Below are 27,955 nucleotides of genomic sequence, written 5' to 3' on the forward strand. Positions count from 1 at the left end.
ATCGAGGTCATGAGGGGGGCTCCCTGGAGCTGGGGGCCCTAGGTTTGTGCAGGGCCTCCTGCAGGGCCTCTCCGCCACCTCTGTAACCCCTAGATCAGCCCTCTCTGTAAGGGCAGATCTCTTGACCCTACACATCCTTCATATTTAGAAATGTGGTTTCCAAGCACCCAGAAACGGGCAGCACTGATCTGAAGGTAAGTTGCTACTCGTCCACAGCAAAATAAGACCAAGACAAGTTAGGAGTTTTTCACAAGCAAATGATATTGAATTTAAAGGACTGTCTTTTATTATGATGTTAGGTCTTTCCTAACTTTTTGCTGGTGAAAATGCCCTGTCTTTTTAATGAAATAATGTTGATAGAAGATTGTGTATTGGGGGGTTGTTGTTTTTTGTTGGTTGGTTTGGCTTCAATAGTTTTACTTGGCAAGTTAATAGTTGGCCAACTGCATTGGTCCCTGAGATTTTTCTGATCTCCAACCATTTCAGAGTCTGAGAACTACTGCCCTCGGACGTTATTCATTGCCCAGCCAGGCAAGCAGATTCTCCCCAGGCCCTTTCCCTCCAGGTCCCTGGGTGCTCCTCCAACGAGCTCTGATAAGCGAGGCTGCCATCCTCCTACCAGACTCCGTTGCCTTTGTCCTTTCCCGGGTTCAGGTGTGGCATCATTTACCTTTCACTGTCTCTTTATTTATTTATTTATTTTTAACATCTTTATTTGAGTATAACTGTTCTACAATAGTGTGTTAGTTTCTCCTTTACAACAAAGTGAATCAGTTATACATATACATATGTTCCCATAACTCTTCCCTCTTGTGTCACCCTCCCTCCCACCCTCCCTATCCCACCCCTCTAGGTGGTCACACAGCACAGAGGTGAACTCCCTGTGCTATGCTGCAGCTTCCTACTAGCTATCTAATTTACATTTGGTAGTGTGTATATGTCCCTGCCACTCTCTCACATCGTCACAGCTTACCCTTCCCCCTCCCCATATCCTCAAGTCCGTGCTCTAGTAGGTCTGTGTTTTATTCCCATCCTACCACTAATCTCTTCATGACATTTTTTTTTTTTTTTAGATTCCATATATATGTGTTAGCATACAGTATTTGTTTTTATCCTTCTTACTTACTTCACTCTGTATGACAGACTCCAGGTCTATCCACCTCATTACAAATAACTCAATTTCATTTCTTTTTATGGCTGAGTTATATTCCATTGTATATATGTGCCACATCTTCCTTATCCATTCATCTGTCGATGGACACTTAGGTTGCTTCCATGTCCTGGCTATCGTAAATAGAGCTGCAATAAACATTTTGGTACATGACTCTTTGAATTATGGTTTTCTCAGGGTATATGCCCAGTAGTGGGATTGCTGGGTCATATGGTAGTTCTATTTTTAGTTTTTTAAGGAACCTCCATACTGTTCTCCATAGAGCCTGTATCAATTTACATTCCCACCAACAGTGTAGGAGGGTTTCCTTTTCTCCACACCCCCTCCAGCATTTATTGTTTGTAGAGTTTTTGATGATGGCCATTCTGACGGGTGTGAGATGATATCTCATTGTAGTTTTGATTTGCATTTCTCTAATGATTAATGATGTTGAGCATTCTTTCATGTGTTTGTTGGCAATCTGTATATCTTCTTTGGAGAAATGTCTATTTAGTTCTTCTGCCCATTTTTGGATTGGGTTGTTTGTTTTTTTGTTTTTGAGCTGCCTGAGTTGCTTATAAATTTTGGAGATTAATCCTTTGTCAGTTGCTTCATTGGCAAATATTTTCTCCCATTCTGAGGGTTGTCTTTTGGTCTTGTTTATGGTATCCTTTGCTGTGCAAAAGCTTTTAAGTTTCATTAGATCCCATTTGTTTATTTTTGTTTTTATTTCCATTTCTCTAGGAGGTGGGTCAAAAAGGATCTTGCTGTGATTGATGTCATAGAGTGTTCTGGCTATCACTGTCTCTTTAGAGGGGACGTGATGAACTGACTTACACTTCAGCAGTAACGAGCAATACCAGATTAATATACTCTCCCCGGGGGCCTTCACATTTCAGTGGAGTATTAAAACTTAATTCAAACCAATGATTTGTAATAGTGGAATTTTAAGCCCTTCCACAGGACAATGGAAAAGGGGGCTGTTTTTAAATAGAGAGCCCTCTGAAATCAGACCACACCCTTCAAATTACCGACACAAACATCTAGAGAGAAGGCAAGGGCAATAACGGATTCTGTCTTTTGGATCAAAATTTCACACTCCACTGTGAGTAGAAATTCTGACCTTCTCTTCCTCTACCCCTCTGCAATACAGAATTAGTTAATCCCATCACCCCCTGCCCTGGGCCACAGAGCAAGGTGAAAGTCACTTTTAAAGGATGGAATTGTGTTTTGGTGAGTTTTCTGCATGACTGATGCTCCGCAGGATTCCCAGGGCCTGGAGTGGTGCCAGACGCACAGTAGGAACACAATACAAGATGAATAAGTGAGACATTGGCTATACCAGGTTAAAAATAGCCCGGGCCCCTAGTGGGTGCCTCCACATTGACTATAGTTAGGTAAATTCAAACCCTTAAAGCTCACAGGCTTGAAAACTCCAATTCCATAAATCCTGAATGCAAACAACCTGAGGGACTCAGTTCTCTGAAGACCAGCCCAAACCGGGTGCAGTGAAGGAGGAGAAAAAATCCAGAGGAAGGCCCAAGAAGACAGGTGAAAACCCCAGAAACACTGTGAAGTCCTGTTCTCTTGAACTGGAACAGTTTTCCTTCCACACACATTAAAAAGTATAGTCTAGGGCTTCCCTGGTGGCGCAGTGGTTGAGAGTCCGCCTGCCGATGCAGGGGTCGCGGGTTCGTGACCCAGTCCGGGAAGATCCCACATGCCGCGGAGCAGCTGGGCCCGTGAGCCATGGCCACTGAGCCTGCACGTCCGGAGCCTGTGCTCCACAACGGAGAGGCCACAACAATGAGAGGCCCGCGTATTGCAAAAAAAAAAAAAAAAAAAAAAAGTATAGTCTACCATACTGATACAAAAAAATATGGACATGATCTAGGACAATGCCACCAATCTTTTATCCCCTTGGACACTCAGTAGAAAAAATGGAATGGTTTTCTACATCACACAGGAGAATTTTAAGAGCTTTGGGTCTGTGGAAGTGGGACAAGGTATTGTCAAAGAAACCCTCAAATTCTTTAATGTGGTGGCCTGTGGATGAGAGAGGAGCAGAGTGGCCCTTTCTTATCAGCCGATGGTTCTGGAAATGGGGTCTCTGGACCGGCAGCAGCATCACCTCCCAGCTTGTTAGCAAGGCAGCTTCTCAAGCCCCACCCAGGACCAACTGAAGCTGCAATTCTAGCCCAGCAATGTGTGTTTTTAACACGCTCTCCTGGTGATTGGGATGCAAGCCGAAGTTTGAGAACAGTTGCCATAAGTCATGACTTTGCAGTAAGTGACTTGGAGCCAGGAGTCTGACCCAGGGCCACAGTCCTTAGGTGACCTAGAAAAAGTAAGGGATGACTCAGCTGAGGTGCTGAGTGTGGCCAGGGCTGTACTGGGATGGCTGAGGGCACATCCAGGCACGGGCGATTCCAAAGCTGTTCTAACCCCACCCTGGGCATCCTATCCTCACCACCAGCCGCTCCTGATGCCTGTCGGGACTTGACCTGCTATGGTGGCACCTCCACTGGGAAAGGGCTGTATCCTCTCAGACTCCCAATCTTTTATTAGCTCCAATCGGCACAAAGTCACCAGTGCCAAAGGGAAGCTTCTGAGAACTTTCGAAGGTGGGTTAACTGTTTCAGAGCAGCCGCGGGCCCAAGCAATTATCTAAGTCGCTAGACACAGCCACTCTCTGTCCAGAGCACCAGGGCTGGCGCGAGCTGGGGATCCCAATGTCCAGCCGGGCCCCTCGGCCTGGAGGCAGAATCCGGGTCGCCGAGCAGCCAGTCCCAACCTGTGTCCCCAAGGCGGAGGGTATGCCTGAAAAAAATTTAAAAAAAAAAAAATCTGTTTGTGTACTTCAAGAGCCTCACCCCTTTCACTTGGGGCTTGAGCACAACTGAATTGGCCTAATTAATTCATTTTCTTTTCGGTCCAAAGTGGAAGCCTGGGCACAGGCATGCAAATCAAATACGAACGCGATTTGGGCGCCGATCCTCTGGACAATTAAAACAAAGAGCTCGGCGGCAGTGGCGCCGGCCGGGGTACAAAACCCTCGGGAAGCATCCAGAATGTGCCGCGAACCAGCCGGCAGGGTGCGGCGCACCTCGGGCTAAAACGGTGCCCGCAGGGAGGAGGCCCCGCGTCTGCAGGTGGACAGGTGGAGGTTGGTAGGGGTCAAAATCCACCCTTAAAGACTGGAAGCTGGGCCACTGCGTGGCGCGACTCCACGGGGGCACACTCGCACTGCGCCCGACGGGAATGGCGCCCTCGCCAAAAAAGCAACCAAACAAAAACCCATTGTACGGGCGGGAACTAGGCTGCAGGACCCGCCAAAGGAGTGGGTGGGAGAGAGAGGATGCGCAAGAGAGGAATAGAATGAGAAGAGGAGGGAGTGGAGAGAGGAAACGGATTGAGAGAGAAGGAAGCAAGTGAAAAAAGAAAATAAGAGGGGGTTAAGAAGAGAGAGGTGAGAGTGAGAGAATTGTACAGAAGGAAAAAAGGGAAGCGGAGGGCGGGGAGAGAGATCGCAGAGAGAAAGAGCGCGGAAGGGGGGTGGGGAAGGAGAGGAAAGGAAAGAAAGGGAAAGGGGGCCTGGCCGGGAGCGGGGTCGCGGCGGCCAGGGGGCGGGGCCCGGGGCAGTCCCCACCTGCGTGGGCGCCTGCCGCCCGCCCGGGTGGAAGCCCGGGGGCAGGAGGGAGCGGCCGGGAGGAGGGCTGGGCCGGGAGCGGAGGGGAGGGAGGGGACGGGGACTGGGAGGCTGGGAGGAGCTGGCGCTCGGCTGGGGCTGCGGGGGCGGCGACGGCGGCAGCGGCAGTGGAGGCGGCGGCGGCAGGTGGCCCCGCGCGCAGCGGCCGGCCCGGCCGGGGGCGGGCGGGAAAGTGGCGCCTCGGGCGGGGGCCGGCCCCTGCACCAGGTGACCTGTTCCGGCCCGGATCCGGGCGGCCTCGCCATGCAGCGGCGCGGCGCGGGGCTCGGGTGGCCACGGCGGCAGCAGCAGCAACAACCCCTGCGGCTCGCGGCCGGCCCCCGGGCCACAGCAATGGCTCCCCCGAGCGGCGGCGTCCCACTGGCCTCGGCGGGCGCCCTGCCTGCGCGCTGCTCCTATTCTGCTACCTGGTAAGCGCCGGACCCTGCACGGGTCCTCCCCTCCGCGCGGGGCCCCGGGGACGCGGGTGGGGGCGGCCGGGGCGGACGGGTGCGGCACGGCTAGTTTTGTCTCTTCCTCGCCGCCGCACCCTGGGCGCTCCCGGCACCTGGGACGGGTACCCGGGGCGCGGAGAGCGGTGCGTGGACCGGAGTTGCGGCGCTGCGCTCTCGCCGGGGTCCCTTCCTCTCCCTCCGAGACCCGGGTCAGGTTCCCCTCGACACCCAGTCCTGTTCCCCACTTCACCTGGGAGCCTCGTCACCCCGCGTTTCCCCCCTCCCCGCTGCGCACGGCTCTCCAGCTCCCTCCCTGCCGGTCCTGGGCGTCCCTCACAATCTTCTCGAGGTTCCTTTCCTCCACATGCCCAACTTCACCTCTTTCTCTCTGCGAATGCCAACCGCCTCGCCCCTCCTCTTAGTTTCCACCCGGTCCTCATGGCCCGGACCGTTTTGTGCGGACGCACCCGGCGATGAACCTCGTATTTCTAGCGCTCTTAAACTCCTCCATGGCCACTCCAGCCAAGTTGCGGCTGCCAGAAAGAAATCTAGTTCTTTGTAGCACGCTTACCGCCAGAGTGGGGACTTTAGCTGCGTCTTGAACATTGTCTTTTCAGAGAACACGTTTGGCTCATGCGTGTCCGTTTACAATTTGCACACTTCCTGGCTTTTGTTTTAGTCGTCAACTAAATGGCAGTAACCTGTTTTTCAAAACCAACTCATTTAAAATACCAGAGTAATTTAGACCCTCAGAACAAGGTGGGGGAATATTCCCCAATTCCTTTGCTGGCTTGCTCTCTTGTGCTTTGAAATCTCCTAAACAACAGTAAATTTACAGGAGGTGCCACCCTTTCTGTCCAGCCTACCTTATGTTCCAGGATCCTGCAGAAACCTTGGGTTATCTCGCCATATATTACTGTAAATAAATGAGATGGAAAATGCTGAATCATGAAACTGATGTAATAGGAAGTTCACAGAATGCTGGAAAAAAAAAGAGAAAAAAAATTGAGTAGTGTCATTGTCCAGAATTCTTTTCATTTATGTGGCATTGCCATTATTTGGAGACTTTCTTCTTGGAGGCAAAAAACTGCTTAGGAGACACTGGCAGGATTTATAATTTGATTCCAAAGAAATTTGCCACTCAGCCCAAGTTTCTTTTGACACCCTTTACTTGTTGAATGTTTCATTTCTTGAAGCAAGAGGATGTAAAAATGCAAATTGTAATTCTGCCTCTTCATCTACCTGTTGAGCAATCCCTGCTTTTCCTCATATTGTAAAATAAGCCAGTACCAGATTTTGTGGTTGGCTTTAGTTCAATTTTTATAAGAAGTTGTCAGTTAACATGAATAATTTTTTTCACCCAGGAGATATTATTATTTAATATTTATGCCACAGGGTTACAGCACACAGGCTCATAAATATAACTGCCATAACACATGACAGGGTTGCAGTTTAAACAGATGATTCCCATCCACAATACACTGGTTACCCACAGAGGCAGAAATGATGTAGTAGAGCAGTGTGTGAAACATTAATGTACAAGTGGTCAGGAAAGTTCTACGTGGAAATACCAAGACGTGGCAAGCAGAGACTGCTTCTTGACAGTTACAAGAAATCAGAGAAACAAGAGCAATAAAGGCCTAAGTGGTCCACAGGAGCAAAGACAGATGATGGAGCAAGGATAAAAGTGCTGTATGGAGTTTCCCTGGTGGTGCAGTGGTTAAGAATCCACCTGCCAATGCAGGGAACGCAGATCTGAGCCCTAGTCCGGGAGGATCCCTAGAGCCCATGCTCTGCAACAAGAGAAGCCACGTCAATGAGAAGCCTGCGTGCAGCAATGAGGACCCAAAGCAGTCAAAAGTAAAAGAAATAAAATTTTAAAAAATAAATTTATAAAATTTCTGTATGGACCAAGGGGGATTTGAGACAACAGGTCACAGAGAGGAGAAAAATGATGCTATGGACAGACTATGGTGAGTTTGTGAAGTGGTGAGGTAGGGCTCCAAAAAGAGAGATTATAGAAAATACTGTAATGTGGAAAATAACTAGAGCATGGATGAATGTCTTGGCAGACAAGGAAGGGATGGATTTTGGAACTACCATGGAGAGGGAAATGTCAGTGCTTCCTGAGTATGTGTGTTTCCTTCAGATGGGCTTCGGATATGCTACTGTTAAAAAAAAAAAAAACTTGAATAAACAAGCAAACCATTTTTCAACTGAATGAGAAAGTTTTGCAAAACACAGGGAAGCAAAAGTGTGACTTGGTAGGTGGGCTTCACCTTTTGTTCTAAAGGTCTAGCCATTGGTAGGGATTTTGCTCGAGAGGTATGTGCTACCAGAGGAACTGCTGAAAGGGAAGCCTTCTTGACCTTGGAGAAATTCAGTTGCAAATTGGGGAAAATGTAAAACAGCTGCATGAACACATGAGAAACATAAACTACTGAAAAAAATGCATAAGTGTGTGTCTTGTACACCAAGGAATACTTCCTAGGGAAAATGGTCAGGGCAGGGGTGTGGACAGATGGAGGGTGGAAGTCGAGCAGAATAGCTAAGCAGGACCTCAGGAATAGATAGACACTAGAGGAAGAAAGCTATCTCATAATTTGGAAACCTAAATAATAATAGTAGTAGTAGTAGTAACAATAATAGTTTGCATTGCCCTAGGTTATTTATATGCATTATCCAATATTAATCTTAACAATAACCTTGTGAGGTAGGACATAGTATGATCCCCATTCAGATGAGTTAACTGAGGCTCAGAGAGGTTAAGTTAGTTGCACTAGGACACACAGGTAGTCCAGGTTTGAAACCCAAGTCTATCTCCTTCCAGAGTCTCAGTTCTAGCCATTCATTGCCTTCTGGATTTTGCTGCTTATAACCCATTCCCCTTATTCATAGATGTATGGGCCATTAGCAAAGTTCTCAAAATTAGCAGCTTCTGTGAAATTGATCAGGATGTGAGGTCATGTCTAAAGTAGCCTAAAATATACAAAGCAGGAAGCCCAGGCCACAGAGTAGAAGCAGGATGTTAAAGAGGGGAGGGGGGGAAGGTAAAGCCAGAAGATATTTGCCATCACAATGGAGAGGTAAAGGATGGGGTCCTTGTATAATCCAGAGGCAGCTGGCAGAGTTCAGCACTTGAGTTTGTATGAACATGTGTCCAAGAGTATAGCCAAGTGTGCCTTGGAATGTATTCCAAAGACAGATTGTCTGTGATTTGGGGATTGACTCCTGTTTTGTGTTATCCCTACCTATTTGCTGGTTCACAAGGGCTGGAGGTTGAGAGAGGCCTTCTAGATAGATGCCTTTAAGCCCCTGCCACCCTGATGGAGAACAGGGTGCTGAGGTGATGGGCACATTCCTTCTCCATTGGCTGGGACAGAGTAACCTTCAGTAGCAGCCCAAGAACAGTACTGTGATTGTAGCTAGGATACTGCCAAAGCATGAATAATTGTGACGAGGCCTGAAAGATAAGTCACGGAACGATGCCAAGCAGATTTCTGAAAAGATGATCCCTGGTTCCAGCAGCTGCCCCCCAAATTCTGAGGTCACCAAAGGTCAAGATGCAGAGAGCCTCCTCAGAGAGGATGGGGTCTTGAAAGCAAAAGGTCAAGGAAACTGCTTCCACTGAGGTTATGGGTGTTGAGTGGTGGGGTCCATGCTGGTCTTTCTCTGCCTCAGAGACCCCCTAGCCATTCTCGTCCATCAATAACTCTTAGCTTCCACCAGACTCGGCTAGAACAGCCTGAGACTGCCCAGCCCCATTTGTCACAGTGGAACTTGGAGAAGGCAATTCTGTCTCTTCCAAACTCTGATCTCGAAGTATAATTTTTTCCTAAAATGAGAAAACAAATCTCACCATGGCTGGTATTGGTGTCAGCTGTAGAGCTGAAATATTCCTAGTGGACATTAGCACTTGTGAGACAACCAGAAGACAAAGAAACAAGAGGGCATCAGCGGCAGAGATGTATGTGGAGCTCATCGGCAGACAGTGGCTGTGACAGAGTCTTGTCCAGAGTTCTCTGTAAGCGACCACAGACCATCAGTTATCCCTCCAGAAGTGTTCATTCACTCCTTGCTTTGTGTAACACGGGACCTAGGAACTTCAAAACGAGGTACAGAGACCTTCAGTTATCCAGTTTGTGCAAGAATGATTATGGATATTTGAAATACAGAGACCCATCCTCTAACTTCACATCCGCCAATAGCTTCCCCATTCATTCCAACCAGAGTCCCTAAAATCTCCCGACTGGCGGTGTTTGCCTCTTGCCTTCTCTTCCTTCCGGCTGCCTGTTGGCAAAAGTGTGGGGGGGCTACCAGTTGGCTGAACGGAGCAGCCGGAGGGCAGGTAGAAGAGAAGGCGTAAAGAGGCCAGGCGATTCACGGAGAAGTTGGATAGACTGGAAGTAGACCATAAATAGCCTAAAGTGAATTCAGTTACCCTGTTTATTGGCTCATCCCATTCCCCGGAGAAAGGAACGGAGGGGCACGAGGGCGTGCGGGATGTGAGGAATTGCTGAGGAGCTTCTGCTTTGGTGGCTTGTCATTTGCCTCCCAGTGTCTCCCGAAGAAGGGCTGAACCAAGCTGGGGAGTTGGCTCAGTGCAGCGTGTGTGTTTGTGAGTAAGAGAGCATCTACCCTCCCCAGACGTAATGCATGGTGATCTGATGTGATTTTAGCCCCTCACCCCACACTTTCAAGATGGGAGTGAGCAAAGTCCCAAGATTCCCCCACCTGTAACCAGAAGGTGGTGACGGGTGTAGAAGTGGATGAGTTGAGGGCATCATTTTGGGTGTTTCTGGAAGGCAGCAGGCACACCATCACCAGCTTTGGAGTCAGCAGCTATGGATTTGAATTTTGGTTCTGCTTTTTAGTAGCTGGTTGATCTTGTGCAAGTTACTCACCCTCTCTGAATCCATTTCATTTCCTCAGCTGTTAACTGGAATGCTGTGTCCCTCAGAGAGCTGTTGTGAGGTTAGAGGGGAGAAGTTCTATGAAATTCAGTGTGAGAGGATGATGTTAGAAGTGAATGAGAAGACTTACTGCGTTTGTCCCCGTGCCTAGCACATAGTAGGTACTCAGTGAAATTAAACTGCACCAAACTTGGTTACCCTCTGATAATCTGTGTTAGCAAGAAATAGCATATCAAACAGTATTCAAAGGGGGAGAGGATCCAACACAGCAAGGAGTGTTGATCATTATTGCAATGGCGTTTCTCTAGCCAGCTCTCAGGTTTGGGAAGGCACACGGGTCGGCTGGGAAATGCTTCCCAAGGCTCATCTTGACCTCGAAGTCCATACTGATGTCATTGCTTATTCTGCTTAATTGCATGCTTTGTTGACATAAACAGAATTTTTGCTTACTTCTAGTTGGCAGAATCGGAAACGTAGGCCTCTTAAGCCAATACCATTACCTTTTGACCTATGGAAAGTTTGATCCAGCCAGTTTGGAGAGCGAGTGCTCAAGAGCCAAGGTTTTCTTAGGTGACTGGGGGGTGGAATGGACAAGGATAAGAAAAATAGTCAATTATTGTTTGCAATCAGACATACCCACATGCACATGTAAGTGTAAATGGACTTCCCATAGAGAGACAAGTGACGTGAGTTAAGATTTTCTAATCTCTCTGTTTCCTTAAATAATAAGTAGATCATATAGAGAAAAGAGCCAAGTTTTCTCACATCTTTGGAACAAGGGAAGGTTATTTGAACAGAGTTTCCTCTTACTGATTTTTAAAGGAATGAGATGGACTCATCCTAAAAAAAGTTCAGGTGGTTTTGATAGATTATTTTTTCCATCCAGAAGATACATTAAGTTCATCTGTTTCTTGATTCCCAGGCTGAACGGAATGCATTTAGAGTTCCAATTTTGGGTCTTTTATCAGGAACACACATGAAATGACCCATTTCTGTCTTTTTTTAAAAAAATGGCAAAACACACAATTAAACAAAGACAAAGGAATCTACGTTTTGTGACTGTGGGGGATGTTGTCAAATTTGACTTTGATTAGGGCTTCATTCTGGTATAAACAGATGTTTGAGGGCTCAGGCATGTTTCAGAGCCCAGCTCCATTGTGTGCGGAGCGGTGAAACATCTATGTGGTTGCCTAAATGGCGTAATTTGAGGGGCATAGAGGTGCCCTTTACACTGCAACTATCTTGCTTTACAGCTGCAGTACATTTGGCCTTTGTTTTGAAGGCATTATCTCCACCAGGCTGGCCTAGAAATGCAGATATGTGACATTACGGCAGTGTTTTTCATTATCACTTTAACATGGGTGAACTTGCCAGATGAGCACGAGTCCAACAGGGGGTGGAGGGGCAGGAAATTTAAAATTTTTAATTTATACTTTTTGGTGTGGGGAAATGGAAAAGTTCTAGAATGTAGGGCAGTTGTCTGAAAGGGAGAAGTCCACCCTAAAGGGACACGGTGGGTGTGAGTGCCATGTTCTCTGACCTCACAGTCCCCTGGGTCAACTCTGACTCCCAGGGGCCCAGTGGAATGTTCTTTGAAAGGAGATTAATGAGGCTGGATGAAAAACAGAGGAGTGCCAACCCCCATCCCCCCAGCCACCCCAAAGAACTTGTGAATGTCAGGAAAATTTGGTGGGGACTCAAGATTGGATCGAGTGCTTTGGTTTATATGCAGGTGCCCCCAGCGCTGTGGGGCAGTTGATCTGAGTTGGACCACCGAGGCACCTGGCAGAAATGGCCACGCCTGGTACTTATTTCAGCAAAAAAAACCCTTAGCCAAACTCTACAACGTGCCGAGCTCTATCTTACAAGCCGGGGACTTAACAACGAACAAGACATGGACTCTGACTTTATAATTTCTAAACAAAGGAACATTTGGGTAATTTTTATCTTATGTTAATGCAACCTGGCATGTGAAAATACCTATGAAGTTTGGACACGTGTCATGCCCGTAGCTGAAAGTCTTCAAGTTAATTGCCTTATTTTCCTGGCAGGAAATAGCTCATAACACACACATAACTTGAGCCAGGAAATCAGCTTCAGCTTAGTCAATATTTAGAATGTGATGTGTCTCTAATCGGTGTTGGTTTTGTACATAACAGAGGTAGCCACGACTCGTGGCGTAGCAGCTGCCCGCTGAGTCTGCTCCAACCCACGAGATGCCAGCTTCCTATGTTACAATAGGCGCCCACGAGAAGGAAGATTGCAAAACCTTCCTGAGGGATTTAGACCATGCTCCTCAAATCACATACAGTAACTCTGAGGTCCTCTTTGGGGCTGGCATACCCCCATCATATTAAGAACATCACCCTATCCCTCAAGTTACTCTTCTCTTGTTCCCCAGCTGTCACTAATGTTTCTCTCACTTCTTGAAACATCTATTTCAGTCCATGAAATTCTCGTTGTTGTTTTTTGGCTGCGCCAAGTGGCTTGCAGGATCTTAGCTCCCCAACCAGGGATTGAATCTGTGCTCCCTGCAGTGGAAGCGTGGAGTCTTAACCACTGGACCGCCAGGGAAGACCCGTCAGACCATGAAATTCTACCTCTTTTCCTAGCCTAGTTCCAACTTCTCATCCTACTTAGATCTTTATTGAAAGAAACATTAACAAGGTGTCAACATACCCATGAGGGACCCTTGGCAAAATAGCAAATCAAGCCCCATCAACCACATGTATAGGAAAGGATGCCTGATTGGGTTATTCATCTTATTTCTCCTATGTGATTATTCCTTTAAAAAGTATATCTTTTGTCGCTCTGTGTTCTTTAAAACTCTATAGCACTTGAAGTGGTCTTCTGATTCCGCTGATTATTATATGATCTTGTCATCTTTCCAAATGGCTATAATTCAAAATAATGACGAGAACACATTTTCATAAAAATGACAAAATAAATAATATCTAATAATACAAAAACTCTATCTAGAATAAAAGCTCGATGGCCTGTAACAGTGATCTGCAAACTCTGGCCCCCGGGCCAATCCGGCCAGCTACATTTTTCTGTAAACAAGGTTGCACTGGACCACAGCCATGCTCACTGGCTTGTGTGTTGTCAATGTCTGCTTTCTTGATACCACACTAGATGGACATCAAGCAGCTGAAAAACCCAAAATAATTACGATATGGCCCCTTTTTACGGGAAAAGTCTCTGACCTCAGATCTAGAATAGCACCATTGGATAGAAATATGTGAGCCACAAATTCGAGCCACATATGTAATTTCACATTTTCTAGTAGCCACACTAAACAAGTAAACAGAAACAGGTAAAATTAATTTTAGTACTGTATTTTATTGAACTCACTGTATCTTAATCTTATCATTTCAATGTGTAATCAGTATAAAAATTATTAATGAGGGGCTTCCCTGGTGGCGCAGTGGTTGAGAATCCGCCTGCCGATGCAGGGGACACGGGTTCGTGCCCCGGTCTGGGAAGATCCCACATGCCGCGGAGCGGCTGGGCCCGTGAGCCATGGCCGCTGAGCCTGCGCTTCCGGAGCCTGTGCTCCGCAACGGGAGAGGCCACAACAGTGAGGCCCGCATACCACAGAAAAAAAAAAAAAAAAAAAAATTATTAATGAGATTTTTAAAATCCTTTTTTGTGTTCAGTCTTTGAAATCCATTGTATCGTTTACACTTACAGCACATCTCGGTTTAAGTGTTTAGTATGACTTGTGGCCTCCATATCGGATAGCATACATCTAGGACCTGTCAACCTGGAATTTACTTTTACTTCACTTGAGACTCTGAAGCCAGTGAAAACAAAATGATCTTCATATGAGTATATGGAGATTTCCTGAAAAACAGAATTTCAAGAGAAGGTCCTGGAGAGAATACACTGTCAGGTGTCGCATACCTTCTTCATGCTCATCTGTCACCACCCATCTCCACAATGATGAGCCTGAGGTCGGGAAGTTTGTGGGTCACCAAGCAAAAGTGAAACTATATTTAGCATGATGCTGTGCTTATTAACGTGGGAAAGTGGGCTGGGGCATTTTTAGCAATAAGATGTAAATGAATTAACTGCACTTTCCAATGAAGTTGAAGGAGATCAGACAGCTCTGTTTAAAAGAGGTTTTCACTGGAGTTCCTAGCATCAGCAATAAAACTGTGATTTAAAAAACTTGAAGTACGGGCTTCCCTGGTGGCGCAGTGGTTGAGAATCCGCCTGCCGATGCAGGAGACACGGGTTCGTGCCCTGGTCCGGGAAGATCCCACATGCCGCGGAGCAACTAAGCCCGTGAGCCATGGCCGCGGAGCCTGTGCTCCGCAACGGGAGAGGCCACAACAGTGAGAGGCCCGCATACCGCAAAAAAAAAAAAAAAAAAAAAAAAAAAAAAAAAAAAAACTTGAAGTGGGAGAATGGGGCCTGGGTGAGGTATTAAGGTATACATGAAAAGAACGAGGAAGAGGTTTTAAGTCATTCTTTGAGAAGGGACACAATGTAATATTTAATATACCACAGCATATCCTGGACTCTGTTCCCTATTGTCTCACTAAATAAGCAAATGTCTCCTTCCGGGGAGCTGAGAAAGGGAAGCCTTGGGGTTTGGACTGAGGAGCGCAGGTCACGCACGGGCACCACTCTGGTCCAGCTCCCATGAGCGCCCGCAGTCTCGGGCTTCGGCTAAACGCTGCTATGGGCTTAATAGCTCGATTTTTTTTTTTTTTAACATCTTTATTGGAGTATAATTGTTTTACAATAGTGTGTTAGTTTTTCCTTTACAACAAACTGAATCAGTTATACGTATACATATGTTCCCATATCTCTTCCCTCTTGCATCACCCTCTCTCCCACCCTCCCTATCCCACCCCTCTAGGTGGTCACAAAGCACAGAGGTGATCTCCCTGTGCTATGCAGCAGCTTCCCACTAGCTATCTAATTTACATTTGATAGTGTATATATGTCCCTGCCACTCTCTCACTTCGTCACAGCCCACCCTTCCCCCTCCCCATATCCTCAAGTCCATGCTCGAGTAAGTCTGTGTTTTATTCCCGTCCTATCACTAATCTCTTCATGACATTTTTTTCCCTTAGAGTCCATATATATGTGTTAGCATACGGTATTTGTTTTTCTCGTTCTGACTTACTTCACTCTGTATGACAGACTCCAGGTCCATCCACCTCATTATAAATAACTCAGTTTCATTTCTTTTTATGGCTGAGTAATATTCCATTGTATATATGTGCCACATCTTCTTTATCCATTCATCTGTTGATGGACACTTAGGTTGCTTCCATGTCCTGGCTATTGTAAATAGAGCTGCAATGAACATTTTGGTACATGAGTCTTTCTGAATTATGGTTTTCTCAGGGTATATGCCCAGTAGTGGGATTGCTGGGTCGTATGGTAGTTCTATTTGTAGTTTTTTAAGGAACCTCCATACTGTTCTCCATAGCGGCTGTATCAATTTACATTCCCACCAGCAGTGCAAGAGGGTTCCCTTTTCTTCACACCCTCTCCAGCATTTATTGTTTCTAGAGTTTTTGATGATGGCCAATCTGACCGGTGTGAGATGATATCTCATTGTAGTTTTGATTTGCATTTCTCTAATGATTAATGAGGTTGAGCATTCTTTCATGTGTTTGTTAGCAATCTGTATATCTTCTTTGGAGAAATGTCTATTTAGTTCTTCTGCCCATTTTTGGATTGGGTCGTTTGTTTTTTTGTTATTGAGCTGCATGAGTTGCTTATAAATTTTGGAAATTAATCCTTTGTCAGTTGCTTCATTTGCAAATATTTTCTCCCATTCTGAGGGTTGTCTTTTGGTCTTGTTTATGGTATCCTTTGCTGTGCAAAAGCTTTTAAGTTTCATTAGGTCCCATTTGTTTATTTTTGTTTTTATTTCCATTTCTCTAGGAGATGGGTCAAAAAGGATCTTGCTGTGATTTATGTCGTATAGTGTTGTGCCTATGTTTTCCTCTAAGAGTTTGATAGTGTCTGGCCTTACATTTAGGTCTTTAACCCATTTTGAGTTTATTTTTGTGTGTGGTGTTAGGGATTGTTCTAATTTCATACTTTTACATGTAGCTGTCCAGTTTTCCCAGCACCACTTATTGAAGAGGCTGTCTTTTCTCCACTGTATATCCTTCCCTCCTTTATCAAAGATAAGGTGACCATATGTGTGTGGGTTTATCTCTGGGCTCTCTATCCTGTTCCATTGATCTATATTTCTGTTTTTGTGCCAGTACCATATTGTCTTGATTACTGTAGCCTTGTAGTAGAGTCTGAAGTCAGGGAGCCTAATTCCTCCAGCTCCATTTCTCGTTCTCAAGATTGCTTTGGCTATTCGGGGTCTTTTGTGTTTCCATACAAATTGTGAAATTTTTTGTTCTAGTTCTATAAAAAATGCCAGTGGTAATTTGATAGGGATTGCATTGAATCGGTAGATTGCTTTGGGTAGTATAGTCATTTTCACAATGTTGATTCTTCCAATCCAAGAACATGGTATATTTCTCCACCTATTTGTATCATCTTTAATTTCTTTCATCAGTGTCTTATAGTTTTCTGCGTACAAGTCTTTTGTCTCCTTAGGTAGGTTTATTCCTAGATATTTTATTCTTTTTGTTGCAGTGGTAAATGGGAGTGTTTTCTTAATTTCACTCTCAGATTTTTCATCATTAGTGTATAAGAATGCCAGAGATTTCTGTGCATTAATTTTGTATCCTGCAACTTTACCAAATTCATTGATTAGCTCTAGTAGTTTTCTGGTAGCATCCTTGGTATTCTCTATGTATAGTATCATGTCATCTGAAAACAGTGACAGCTTTACTTCTTAATCACTTCGTTATTAAGTAGTGTATTGTTTAGCCTCCATGTGTTTGTATTTTTTACAGATCTTTTCCTGTAATTGATATTTAGTCTCATAGCGTTGTGGTTGGAAAAGATACTTGATACGATTTCAATTTTCTTAAATTTGCCAAGGCTAGATTTGTGACCCAATATATGATCAATCCTGGAGAATGTTCCATGAGCACTTGAGAAAAATGTGTATTCTGTTGTTTTTGGATGGAATGTCCTATAAATATCAATTAAGTCCATCTTGTGTAATGTATCATTTAAAGCTTGTGTTTCCTTATTTACTTTCATTTTGGATGATCTGTCCATTGGTGAAAGTGGGGTGTTAAAGTCCCACATTATAATTGTGTTACTGTCGATTTCCCCTTTTAAGGCTGTTAGTATTTGCCTTATGTATTGAGGTGCTCCTATGTTGGGTGCATAAATATTTACAATTGTTATATCTTCTTCATGGATCGATCCCTTGATCATTATGTAGTGTCCTTCTTTGTCTCTTGTAATAGTCTTTATTTTAAAGTCTATTTTGTCTGATATGAGAATTGCTACTCCAGCTTTCTTCTGATTTCCATTTGCATGGACTATCTTTTTCCATCCCCTTACTTTCAGACTGTATGTGTCCCTAGGTCTGAAGTGGGTGTCTTGTAGACAGCATATATATGGGTCTTGTTTTTGTATCCATTCAGCCAGTCTGTGTCTTTTGGTGGGAGCATTTTATCCATTTACATTTAAGGTAATTATCAATATGTATGTTCCTATTACCATTTACTTAATTGTTTTGGGTTGTTCTTGTAGGTCTTTTCCTTCTCTTGTGTTTCTTGCCTAGAGAAGTTCCTTTAGGATTTGTTGTAGAGCTGGTTTGGTGGTGCTGAACTCTCTCAGCTTTTGCTTGTCTGTAAAGGTTTTAATTTCTCCATCAAATCTGAATGAGATCCTTGCTGGGTAGAGTAATCTTGGTTGTAGGTTTTTTTCCTTCATCACTTTAAATATGTCCTGCCACTCCCTTCTGGCTTGTAGAGTTTCTTCTGAAAGATCAGATGTTAATCTTATGGGGATTCCCTTGTGTGTTATTTGTTGTTTTTCCCTTGCTGCTTTTAATATGTTTTCTTTGTATTTAATTTTTGACAGTTTGATTATTATGTGTCTTGGCGTGTTTCTCTTTGGGTTTATCCTGTATGGAACTCTCTGTGCTTCCTGGACTTGATTGACTATTTCCTTTCCTATATTAGGGAAGTTTTCAACTATAATCTCTTCAAATATTTTCTCAGTCCCTTTCTTTTTCTCTTCTTCTTCTGGGACCCCTATAATTCGAATGTTGGTGCGTTTAATGTTGTCCCAGAGGTCTCTGAGACTGTCCTCAGTTCTTTTCATTCTTTTTTCTTTCTTCTGCTCTGCAGTAGTTATTTCCACTATTTTATCTTCCAGGTCACTTATCCGTCCTTCTGCCTCAGTTATTCTACTATTGATCCCATCTAGAGTATTTTTAATTTCTTTATTGTGTTGCTCATCGTTTCTTGCTTCCTCTTTATTTCTTCTAGGTCCCTGTTAACTGTTTCTTGCAAATTGTCTATTCTATTTCCAAGATTTTGCATCATCTTCACTATCATTATTCTAAATTCTCTTTCAGGTAGATTGGCTATTACCTCTTCATCTGTTAGGTCTGGTGTGTTTTTATCTTGCTCCTTCATCTGTTGTGTGTTTTTCTGTCTTCTCATTTCGCTTATCTTACTGTGTTTGGGGTCTCCTTTTTGCACGCTGCAGGTTCGTAGTTCCTGTTGTTTTTGGTGGCTGTCCCCAGTGGCTAAGGTTGGTTCAGTGGGTTGAGTAGATTCCCTGGTTGGGGGGACTAGTGCCTCTGTTCTGGTGGATGAGGCTGGATCTTGTCTTTCTGGTGGGCAGGTCCTCGTCTGGTGGTGTGTTTGGGGATGTTGGTAACCTTATTATGATTTTAGGCAGCCTCTCTGCTAATGGATGGGGCTGTAGACCTGTCTTGCTCTTTGTTGGGGATAGGGTGTCCAGCACTGTTCTTTGCTGGTCCTTGAGTGAAGCTGGGTCTTGGTGTTGAGATGGAGATCTCTTGGAGATTTTTGCCGTCTGATATTACGTGGAGCTGGGAGGTGTCTTGTGGACTAGTGTCTTGAGGTTGGTTCTCCCACCTCAGGGACACCGCCCTGGTGCCTGGCTGGGGCGCCAAGAACCTTTAATCCACACGGCTCAAAATAAAAGGTAGAATAAATAGAAAGGAAAGAAAAGGAAGGAAGGAGGGAGGGAGGGAATGAAGGAAGAAAGGAAGGAAGAAATGAAGGAAGGAAGGTGCAGAGGAAGAAAGGGAGGAAGGAAGAGAGGAAGGGAGGAAAGAAGGGGGGAAGGAAGGAAGAAAGGAGGGAAGGAGGGAAGAAAGGAAGGAAGAAAGAAAGGGAGAAGACAGAGTAGTATAAAGTATAGTTATTAAAATAAAAAATAATTATTAAGAAGAAAAATTTCCTTTAAAAAAAAAAAAAACAGAAAAATGGGTCGGTCTAACCCTAGGACAAATGGTGAAAGCAAAGCTATACAGACAAAATCTCACACAGCAGCACACACATACACACTCACAAAAAGAAAAAAAAAGGGGGAAATAATAGTGCATCTTGTTCCCAAAGTCCACCTCCTCAACTTGGGATGATTCGTTGTCTCTTCAGGTTTTCAACAGATGCAGGGCACTTAAAGTTGATTGTGGAGCTTTAATCCGCCGCTTCTGAGGCTGCTGGGAGAGACCTCCCCCTCTCCTCTCTGTTCGCACAGCTCCTGGGGTTCAGCTTTGGACTTGGTCCCGCCTCTGCGTGTAGGTTGTCCGAGGGCGACTGCCCTTCGCTCAGACAGGACGATGTTAAAGGAGCAGTTGATTCGGGGGCTCCAGCTCACTCAGGCTGGGGGGAGGGAGTGGCACGGGGGCGGGGCGAGTCCGCGACGGCAGAGGCCGACGTGACGCTGCACAGGCCCAAGGCGCGCCGTGCGTTCTCCCGGGGAAGCTGTCCCTGGATCCCGGGACCCCGGCAGTGGCGGACTGCACGGGCTCCCGGGAGGGCCGGTGTGGAGAGTGACCTGTGCTCACACACAGGCCTCTTGGTGGTGGCAGCAGCAACCTTAGCGTCCGACACCCGTCTCTACTGTCCGTGCCGACGGCCGCGGCTCGCGCCCGTTTCTGGAGTTCCTCTACGCGGTGCTCTTAATCCCCTCACCTCACACCCGAGGAAGCAAAGAGGCAAGAAAAAGTCTCTTGTCTCTTCGGTAGCTCCGCGCCCGCTTCTGGGGCTCCTTTAAGCGGCGCACTTACTCCCCTCTCCTCGCGCCCAGGCAGCAAAGAGGGAGGAAAAGGTCTCTTGCCTCTTCGGCAGCTCCAGACTTCTCCCGAACTCCCTCCCGGCCAGCCGTGGCGCACTAGCCCCCTTCAAGCTGTCTTCACTCTGCCAACTCCAGACCTTTCCCTGGGATCCGACTGAAGCCCGAGCCTCAGCTCCCGGCCCCGCCCGCCCCGGCGGGCGAGCAGACAAGCCTCTCGGGCTGGTGAGTGCCGGTCGGCACCGATCCTCTGCGGGAATCTCTCCGCTTTGCCCTCCGCACCCCTGTGGCTGAGCTGTCCTCCGCGGCTCCGGAGCTTCCCCCTCCGGCGCCCGCAGTCTCCGCCCGCGAAGGGGCCTCTAGTGTGTGGGAGTCTTTCCTCCTTCACGGCTCCCTCCCACTGGCGTAGGTCCCATCCCTATTCTTTTGTCCCTGTTTATTCTTTTTTCTTTTGCCCTACCCAGATATGTGGGGAGTTTCTTGCCTTTTTGGAGGTCTGAGGTCTTCTGACAGCGTTCGGTGGGTGTTCTATAGGAGAAGTTCCACGTGTAGATGTATTTCTGATGTCTCTGTGAGGAGGGAGGAGATCTCCGCGTCTTACTCTTCCGCCATCTTTAAGCCGTCTCAATAGCTCGATTTGAATCTTGAGGAGGGGGCCACGTCTCGGCACATCTGGCCAAATGAATAAACCGTCGCTTGTGAATAAATGCTGGCTGTATCTCTCTTCATATGAAAGCAGAGTCAGCCTGGAGTTCTCAGGCAGCCAAGGAATGGCAGACCTTTGGTTTCATGGTGTGTGCTGTGGGGTGGCGAATGTCGGAGTTGGCATGAGGAAAAGGAGGCAGGCTTCCGGGCCGGCCTCTGCTAAGCCTGCAGCTGCGGGATGTCGGGAGAACATCCATCCCCTTGGGGTTGCCATGTCCTCATCTGAAAACCGGGGTGGGCTGGCTTATCACCGAGGGCTTGTGACCCTCATATTCCCATGTCCTTTTGTGTCTTTATTTACGCCCCTTCTGTCCTCTGGCCAAAGCCGGCTGCTTGCTAGACCCCCAGGACAGCCGCCTGTCCCTCCTTTCATGTCTCTACTTAAGCTGTTCACATCACTTGCAGTGTCCTCCCGTTGCCTCTCTACCTAAAGAACTTCTCTTCATCCATCGAAGCCCAACTGAAATGCCATTTCCTCCATAAAGCCTTTCCCAGAGCCCCCAGTCAGAATTACTGTCATTTGGTGCTGTGTTCCCTTAGGGTCTGCATTTAGTTTGACTGGAGTGCAGGCCATGTTCTGCCATGTGTTTGCTATTTGTAAACATGATTCTCTGATTCCAGACTTCGCATGTTACTCACCTTTGCCCCTCCTAAGCCCTAAGCCAGAATTGAAGAAAGAGGTGCCTATTTCTTCCTTCTTTGGAGAAGACCACAGTGCCCTTTTTCTTTAAACTTGTGGTTAAAATATTCATAGCATAACATTTACCACTTTAGCCATTTTTAAATTTATAGTTCGGTGCCGGTAAGTACTTTCATATGGTTGTGCAACCATCACCGGAACTCTTTTCACCTTGTGGAACTGAAACTCTGTACTCATTAAACCACAGCTCCCCATTTCCCCTCCCCCCCAAGCCCTGGTAACCACCATTCTATTTTCTGTCTATGAATCTGACTACTCTTGGAACTTCATATAAGTGGAATCAGACAGTATTCTTTCTTTTGTGACTTTCATTTCACTTAGCATAATGTCCTCAAAGTTCATTCATATTATAGCGTGTGTCAGAATTTCTTTCCTTTTTAAGGCTGAATAATATTCCATTGTGTGTATATACCACATTTTGTTTATCTGTTCATCCATCAGTGGACAGTTGTGTTGTTTCCCTCTTTTAACTATTATGAATAATGCTGCTGTGAACCTGGTGTTGTGAACCTGGTGTAAGTCTATGAACATATCTCTTCCAAGCCCTGCTTTCAACTTAGATATAGACCCAGAAGTGGAATTGCTGGATCATATGACAATTATGTGCTTAATTTTTTAGGAACTGCAGTACTGCCTTCCACAGTGGCTGCACCATTTTACATTCCCACCAGCAATACACAAGGGTTCCACATTTCTCTGCATCTTCTCGAACACTTGTGGTTTTCTTTTTTAAAAAAATAGTAGCCATTCTAATGGGTGTAAATTGGTCCAAAGTAACGTTTTTGCTATTGTGTTATGGATGTCTAAATCTCAAAGTCACATGTAGAAGAGCTCTTAGCATCCATCCATCGGTGCCTCATGAACAAAACATTGCCTTAATGTCAGGATGAAACTTTCCAGATTTCTTCTGGAAGGAAAGTCCACACTGAGAGGGCTTCATCATCTAAAGAACTAGATAACTAACGCAACATTGTAAATCAACTATACTTCAATATAAAATAAAAATTAAAAAATGAAGAACTTGATAAATAAACCTGCAGCTAAAATCTCTCTTGGCACCTGTGGCACCATCCGTGGTGATAGAATCAGACAACACAGTTTGTGGTCCATGCCTGCCTGTGTGTGATTTGGAGCAATAGAAAACTTTTGCTGGCCCATTCATCATGCATGCTTGTCCTAGCTCAGAACTTATGGAGAAAAAGTGCCCCAGCTGGCATCCCTGATATGTGTTCTCTCCGGTGCACTTTGAACTCTTCTCCCATCCTTTGATTTGGGTGCATTTGACCACCATTTGAAGTCAGGACAATAGTTTGGAAATGTCTGGAGCCGGATTGCCTCTTTTTCACTTTAAGGCACGTTCACTGCTCCTGGATTTGTCGTGAACTAGCTCCATCATTTGGAAACCAACTCTGGAATGTTTGCCACGTAGATTTGAAAGTCCCATCTTGATGAGCAGATGCTACTGAGTCTGGAGAGAGAGTTTAATGTGGCCTAATCTTCATTTGTGTGTATGTTGGTTTTTCTCCAATTATTTGGTAGTGCTTTCGACATCTTTTATCTTCCACTTTCATTGCATTATGTAAATGGATATTTTTTTCTTCCAGGAAAATAATGATTCACGTATCTGTTAATATGATCATTTTTAAGCTTTCTCTGTTTTTTTTTTCTTTTCAGAATTTTGTACCATCTTTGGGTAGGCAGACTTCCCTGACAACGTCAGTGATACCCAGAGCTGAGCAGAGCGTGGCTTACAAAGACTTTATTTATTTCACTGTCTTTGAAGGAAATGTTCGCAACGTTTCCGAAGTCTCGGTGGAGTATTTATGCTCTCGGCCTTGTGTTGTCAATTTGGAAGCCGTGGTTTCATCTGAGTTCAGAAGTAGCATTCCCGTGTACAAAAAAAGGTGGAAGAATGAGAAACATCTTCACACCAGCAGGACACAAATAGTACATGTGAAATTTCCAAGCATCATGGTTTATAGAGATGATTATTTCATCAGACACTCCATTTCGGTATCTGTGGTGATACTACGCGCCTGGATTACTCACCGATATAGCGGTGGAGACTTGAATGTGAAATGGGAGGAAAACTTGCTACACGCTGTAGCGAAGAATTATACCCTGCTGAAGACCATCCCACCTTTTGAACGCCCTTTCAAAGACCATCAGGTGTGCCTTGAGTGGAACATGGGTTACATTTGGAACCTTCGAGCAAACAAGATTCCCCAGTGTCCTCTCGAGCATGGTAGGTCGTTTGCCTTGCTAGGAACCTAATTCTCATTGTTTTTCAGACAGCTTGGATCCTAAGAGAAGGGCAGGGGAAAATTCTTGTATTGGTGGTGGGGGACGAAGCAAATGGAATCTGTAATTTTGGACTTTGGGGACGAAAGAGGAAAAGTGAAAAGGTGTCGAGAAGAGACAGAGTAGCAGAGAATAGGATTGAACAGGGAGTTGAGAGAGGGACAAAGAGCCATGGAAGGGGTACCTTGAGAGGCTTGGATCTGCTTTACGTTGGAAAGGAGCTTTAGTGCCACTGAGATGAGGATCAGAATGTTCCTCCCCATCTCCCTCAAAAATCCCACATGTGTCAGTTTTTGTGCAGCATTGGCTTTTCAGCCAAGCCTACCTGGTTTCAACTCCTGGCTCTGCTACTTTTCTGCCAGTGTAACTTGCAGAGTCTCAGTTTTCTCATCTGTAAAATGGGAGTAATAAATCACAATTCCCTCAGGGCAGTACTGTGAGAATTAAATGAAATGTGCTCAGCACAATAATCAGCACTCAGTAAAAAGTAGTAGCCATAGTGATGATAGAATGCAAACTCTGTATTTTATCCTAAACGTCACAGGGTCAGAGCCACTGAAGGATCAATAGAGGAGGCTCCCGTGCCCTTTCTCAAGAGCTTTGAAGCACTGGGGTCGGAGCTCTCTGGCTGCGTGCATTTAGCAGAAGGGGGCTGAAGTTCTCTCCATTGTTGCACGGGCACCTAGCCGTATGGATGCTGAGCGCCTGCCAGCTCCTCTCCATATCCTGCAACGGAAAGCCTATCCAGGCCTGCTCCCAGGCACCCGCCCGGAGTTGGGCAGTGTTTCCTAAAGTGGGAGCCTAAGACCACCTGCAACAGAATCACCAGGGCTCTTGTTGCAAAGGCAGATTTCCAGTCCTCATCTATGTCCTTCTCAGCCAGGATCTGTGGGGCACAGGACCCTAGAATCCACATTTTAAATACATTCCCATGACTCTGATGCACCTTAAAGCCTGAGAACCTCTAGAGCAGGGATAGAGCTGGTGGGACTTTGAGTTGCAGTGGCTGGACCCCCAGGCAGGCTTGGTGGGTGGAAGAAATCCACAGGCCTGTGACAGCAGACCCAGGGACGTGCCGGACACCTCTTAGTCTCCAAGAGGACTGGTTTGGAGCAAGGTGACTTCAGAACACAGTGAGAACACTGGCAGTGAGTATTTCCTGGGGCTACCCCCAAACACTCCTGCATCTAATGAAAACTGAAAGGGCCAGAGCCCACTTGCTGTAGAACCAACACATTTGGCATTAAAAAACAAACCCCCAAAACCCCTCTTTATTTTGAAATAATTAGAAATTTGTAAGAAGTTGTAAAAATGGGAGAGTCCCCTGTATCCTTCCCCCAGCTTCCCCTAATTGTGACATATTCCATAACCATAGTACAATGTCAAAACCAGGAAACTGACATTGATCTAATACTCTTAACTAGACTGCAGACCTTACTCAGCTTACACTGGTTTTTCCGTGCACTTTTGCATGTGCGTAGTTCTAGACAATTTCATCCTACATTTGATTTTAATAGCCCTCTTCTGTGTCTGGCTTATGTTTGTGCAGTGCTTTAAATACAGAAATATCTAGAAGAAGAAGACAAATTCCCTTTCTGTGTGTGTGTCTGCACATTGTGGGTAGGGTGGGGTGGGCAGTTAAGCCTCTGAAATCGTCGAGCTGCATGCGTTTTGATGATCAGTGTGCATCCCTCTTTCAGGCAGAACCCCATGCTAGTATCCATCTGGAGTGCCTTGCGCAGGGATATCTAATTTGTTAAGGAGAAGGAAGCATGGGGCACACGCAGCCACAGTTTTGCTTTGCCTCCGATTGATTTTGTCAGGGCTTAATGATTCCATTTCATGTTTGGCAAATCACATATTTCTCATTGAAGAATGACTGAATCGCAAGCTGGAAGTTTTCAAATGAAGTCATTTACGAGCCGGTTGAGTACTTAGGGCTCCTGAACATACCCTTAAACTGTGAAACGTCTTTTCTTTTCTTTTGCTGTTCCTTCCCCTATTCACAGGGCTCAGGAACAGCACAGAGGGATTTTTTTTCTCCCTGCCTCCTTCAGAGCATTACTTTTGGGGTGAGAACCAGTCTAATAACACAGAGGAAAACCTTTTCTAAGACTCAAAGTCACTGGAAATAGGTGTGGGGAGCTTCATCCACCCTCAAAACCAACTGTTTGTATGGCTAAGAAAAGGGGAGCACTTCCTCTCCCTCTCTTAAAAAGGCAAATCAAAAGAGTGTCTGCAGCAGCCCTGGCAAAGTGTCCACGACCTTTGTTCTTGATATTGTCTGCGCGATGGAAGGCGGCCAGGCCTCTGGCTTGTTCCCAGCAGGGGCTTCTTTCTTCGGCTCTTGAAGAACAAGAGTCTAGTGGGAACAACAAGGTGGCATCAGGGCTCCACGGGGGAGCTTTCAGGCCTGGCCTCGTCACCGTCTGCAGACAGCCCTGGTGTGGGGTGGAGGGAGACATTTTCTGTGTCAAGTGCCTGATGTCATACAAAAGGTCTGCGTGTGAACTAAGTACCCCCTGACTCGCTTGCCTTTTCTTTTTTTCTTTTTAAAGAGAGAGCCCAGTCCCCACGCACCGATGTTCTGTGAGTGTGATTGCAGTGGCCCTCCATCAAAGCCTTAGCTTCGGCTCCCAGGGCCTGAGCTGTGTGTGCCCAGACACTCTGCAGCTTACCTCCTGGGCTGGGACTGTGGCAGGCCGGGCCGGTGGGCTGATTGTCGGTGGAGGTACAGCCGGCTTCTGTCCCGCCCCGCTGAGTAAACCTACCCCAGATCAGAAGCCGGCAGCCTTTCAGGACACGTGTGTGCCAAGGCTCGGCCACGTGCCCTTCTGATGCACCTGTTCCTGCTGCCTCCTGGGCATGGGGGCCATTGGCGGCTAGGTCCACCCTGCCTGAGGCCACTTATTGTCCATTGCCTTGGGGGAGGGCACCGGCCATTAGCTGCTGCCCTTCACCAGCCACACGTGTGCTTGACTCACCCAGAGAAAGAAATCAACCACACAGGTCGGTAGCTCTCGGGGTGCACCTGGACTTGATGTCCTATTTTGACAGGTCAGCTCTCCCTGCTGCCTCTCTCTTTGGCCCGTCACTGCATATTCAGTTGCTTCTCACCAATGTTTGCTGTCATCCTAGTCTAAGCCACCACTGTCCCTGTGTGGACTCCGGCCATAAGCTGCAAATGGCCTCCCCACTTGCCCTCGTTCCTCAGACGGCAGCCAGCCGGTGCAAGCAGCTCACCGCACACCCTGCAGGCGGCTCCTCCCATCGCCTCAGGAAGAATCAGCCATGTCCCTTAGCCTGGCCTGTGGAATCTGTCCCTGTCCCCTTGCTGGCCTCATCTCCTGCCACGCTCACCCTTGCCCACCTGTCCCAGCTTCGCAGACCTGCTTGCTTCTCCCTTGATGTACCAAGTTCGCTCCCAGAGCCTCTGCACAAATGTCATCTCATCCGGGACAGCGTCCTTGACCACCTTATCTAAGGCGGCAGCCCCACCCCTGCTACTCCAGTCCCATCGATATCTACCTTTTATTTCCTTCACAGCCTTGGCACCACTGGACCTTGTAATTAAATATATGTAGTGGCTTATTTGCCCGTCGAGTGTCTCCACACTAGAACACAGGCTCCGTGAGTCACGCTTTGTCTGGTTCCAGTGCCCAGTGCGGCGCCCTGCACACAGCAGGCTCGCGGTGACTGTTGATTGAGTGATGAATGCTGTTAGCCAAGGGGCAAGGACCCTTTCTCTCTTAGCTGATGTGTAACCATCACACTGTGACAGCACCCTCACACGGCTATCGTAGGGAGCGTGGGGGGATTGGGCGGCAGCCACGAGCCTTCCTTAGGGCCAGCACACTCTGAGGATTCCCTGGTGGA

At 46.4% G+C, this 27,955-nt stretch overlaps 1 protein-coding gene across 1 annotated transcript in view; it reads left to right on the forward strand.

Annotated features, from left to right (window-relative positions):
- The first annotated feature begins 5,041 nt into the window (after positions 1-5,041).
- Positions 5,042-27,955, forward strand: part of SEL1L3 (SEL1L family member 3) — a 106,165-nt gene continuing 83,251 nt past the window's right edge. The window contains 3 exon segments of the mRNA XM_059066360.2: positions 5,042-5,217; positions 5,220-5,269; positions 23,453-24,023. Coding sequence (XP_058922343.1) covers positions 5,103-5,217; positions 5,220-5,269; positions 23,453-24,023 — 736 coding nt within the window. The 5' untranslated portion in view covers positions 5,042-5,102.

The sequence above is a fragment of the Kogia breviceps genome, chromosome 6 (assembly GCF_026419965.1).
Source record: "Kogia breviceps isolate mKogBre1 chromosome 6, mKogBre1 haplotype 1, whole genome shotgun sequence".
NCBI classification, from domain to species: Eukaryota; Metazoa; Chordata; class Mammalia; order Artiodactyla; family Physeteridae; genus Kogia; species Kogia breviceps.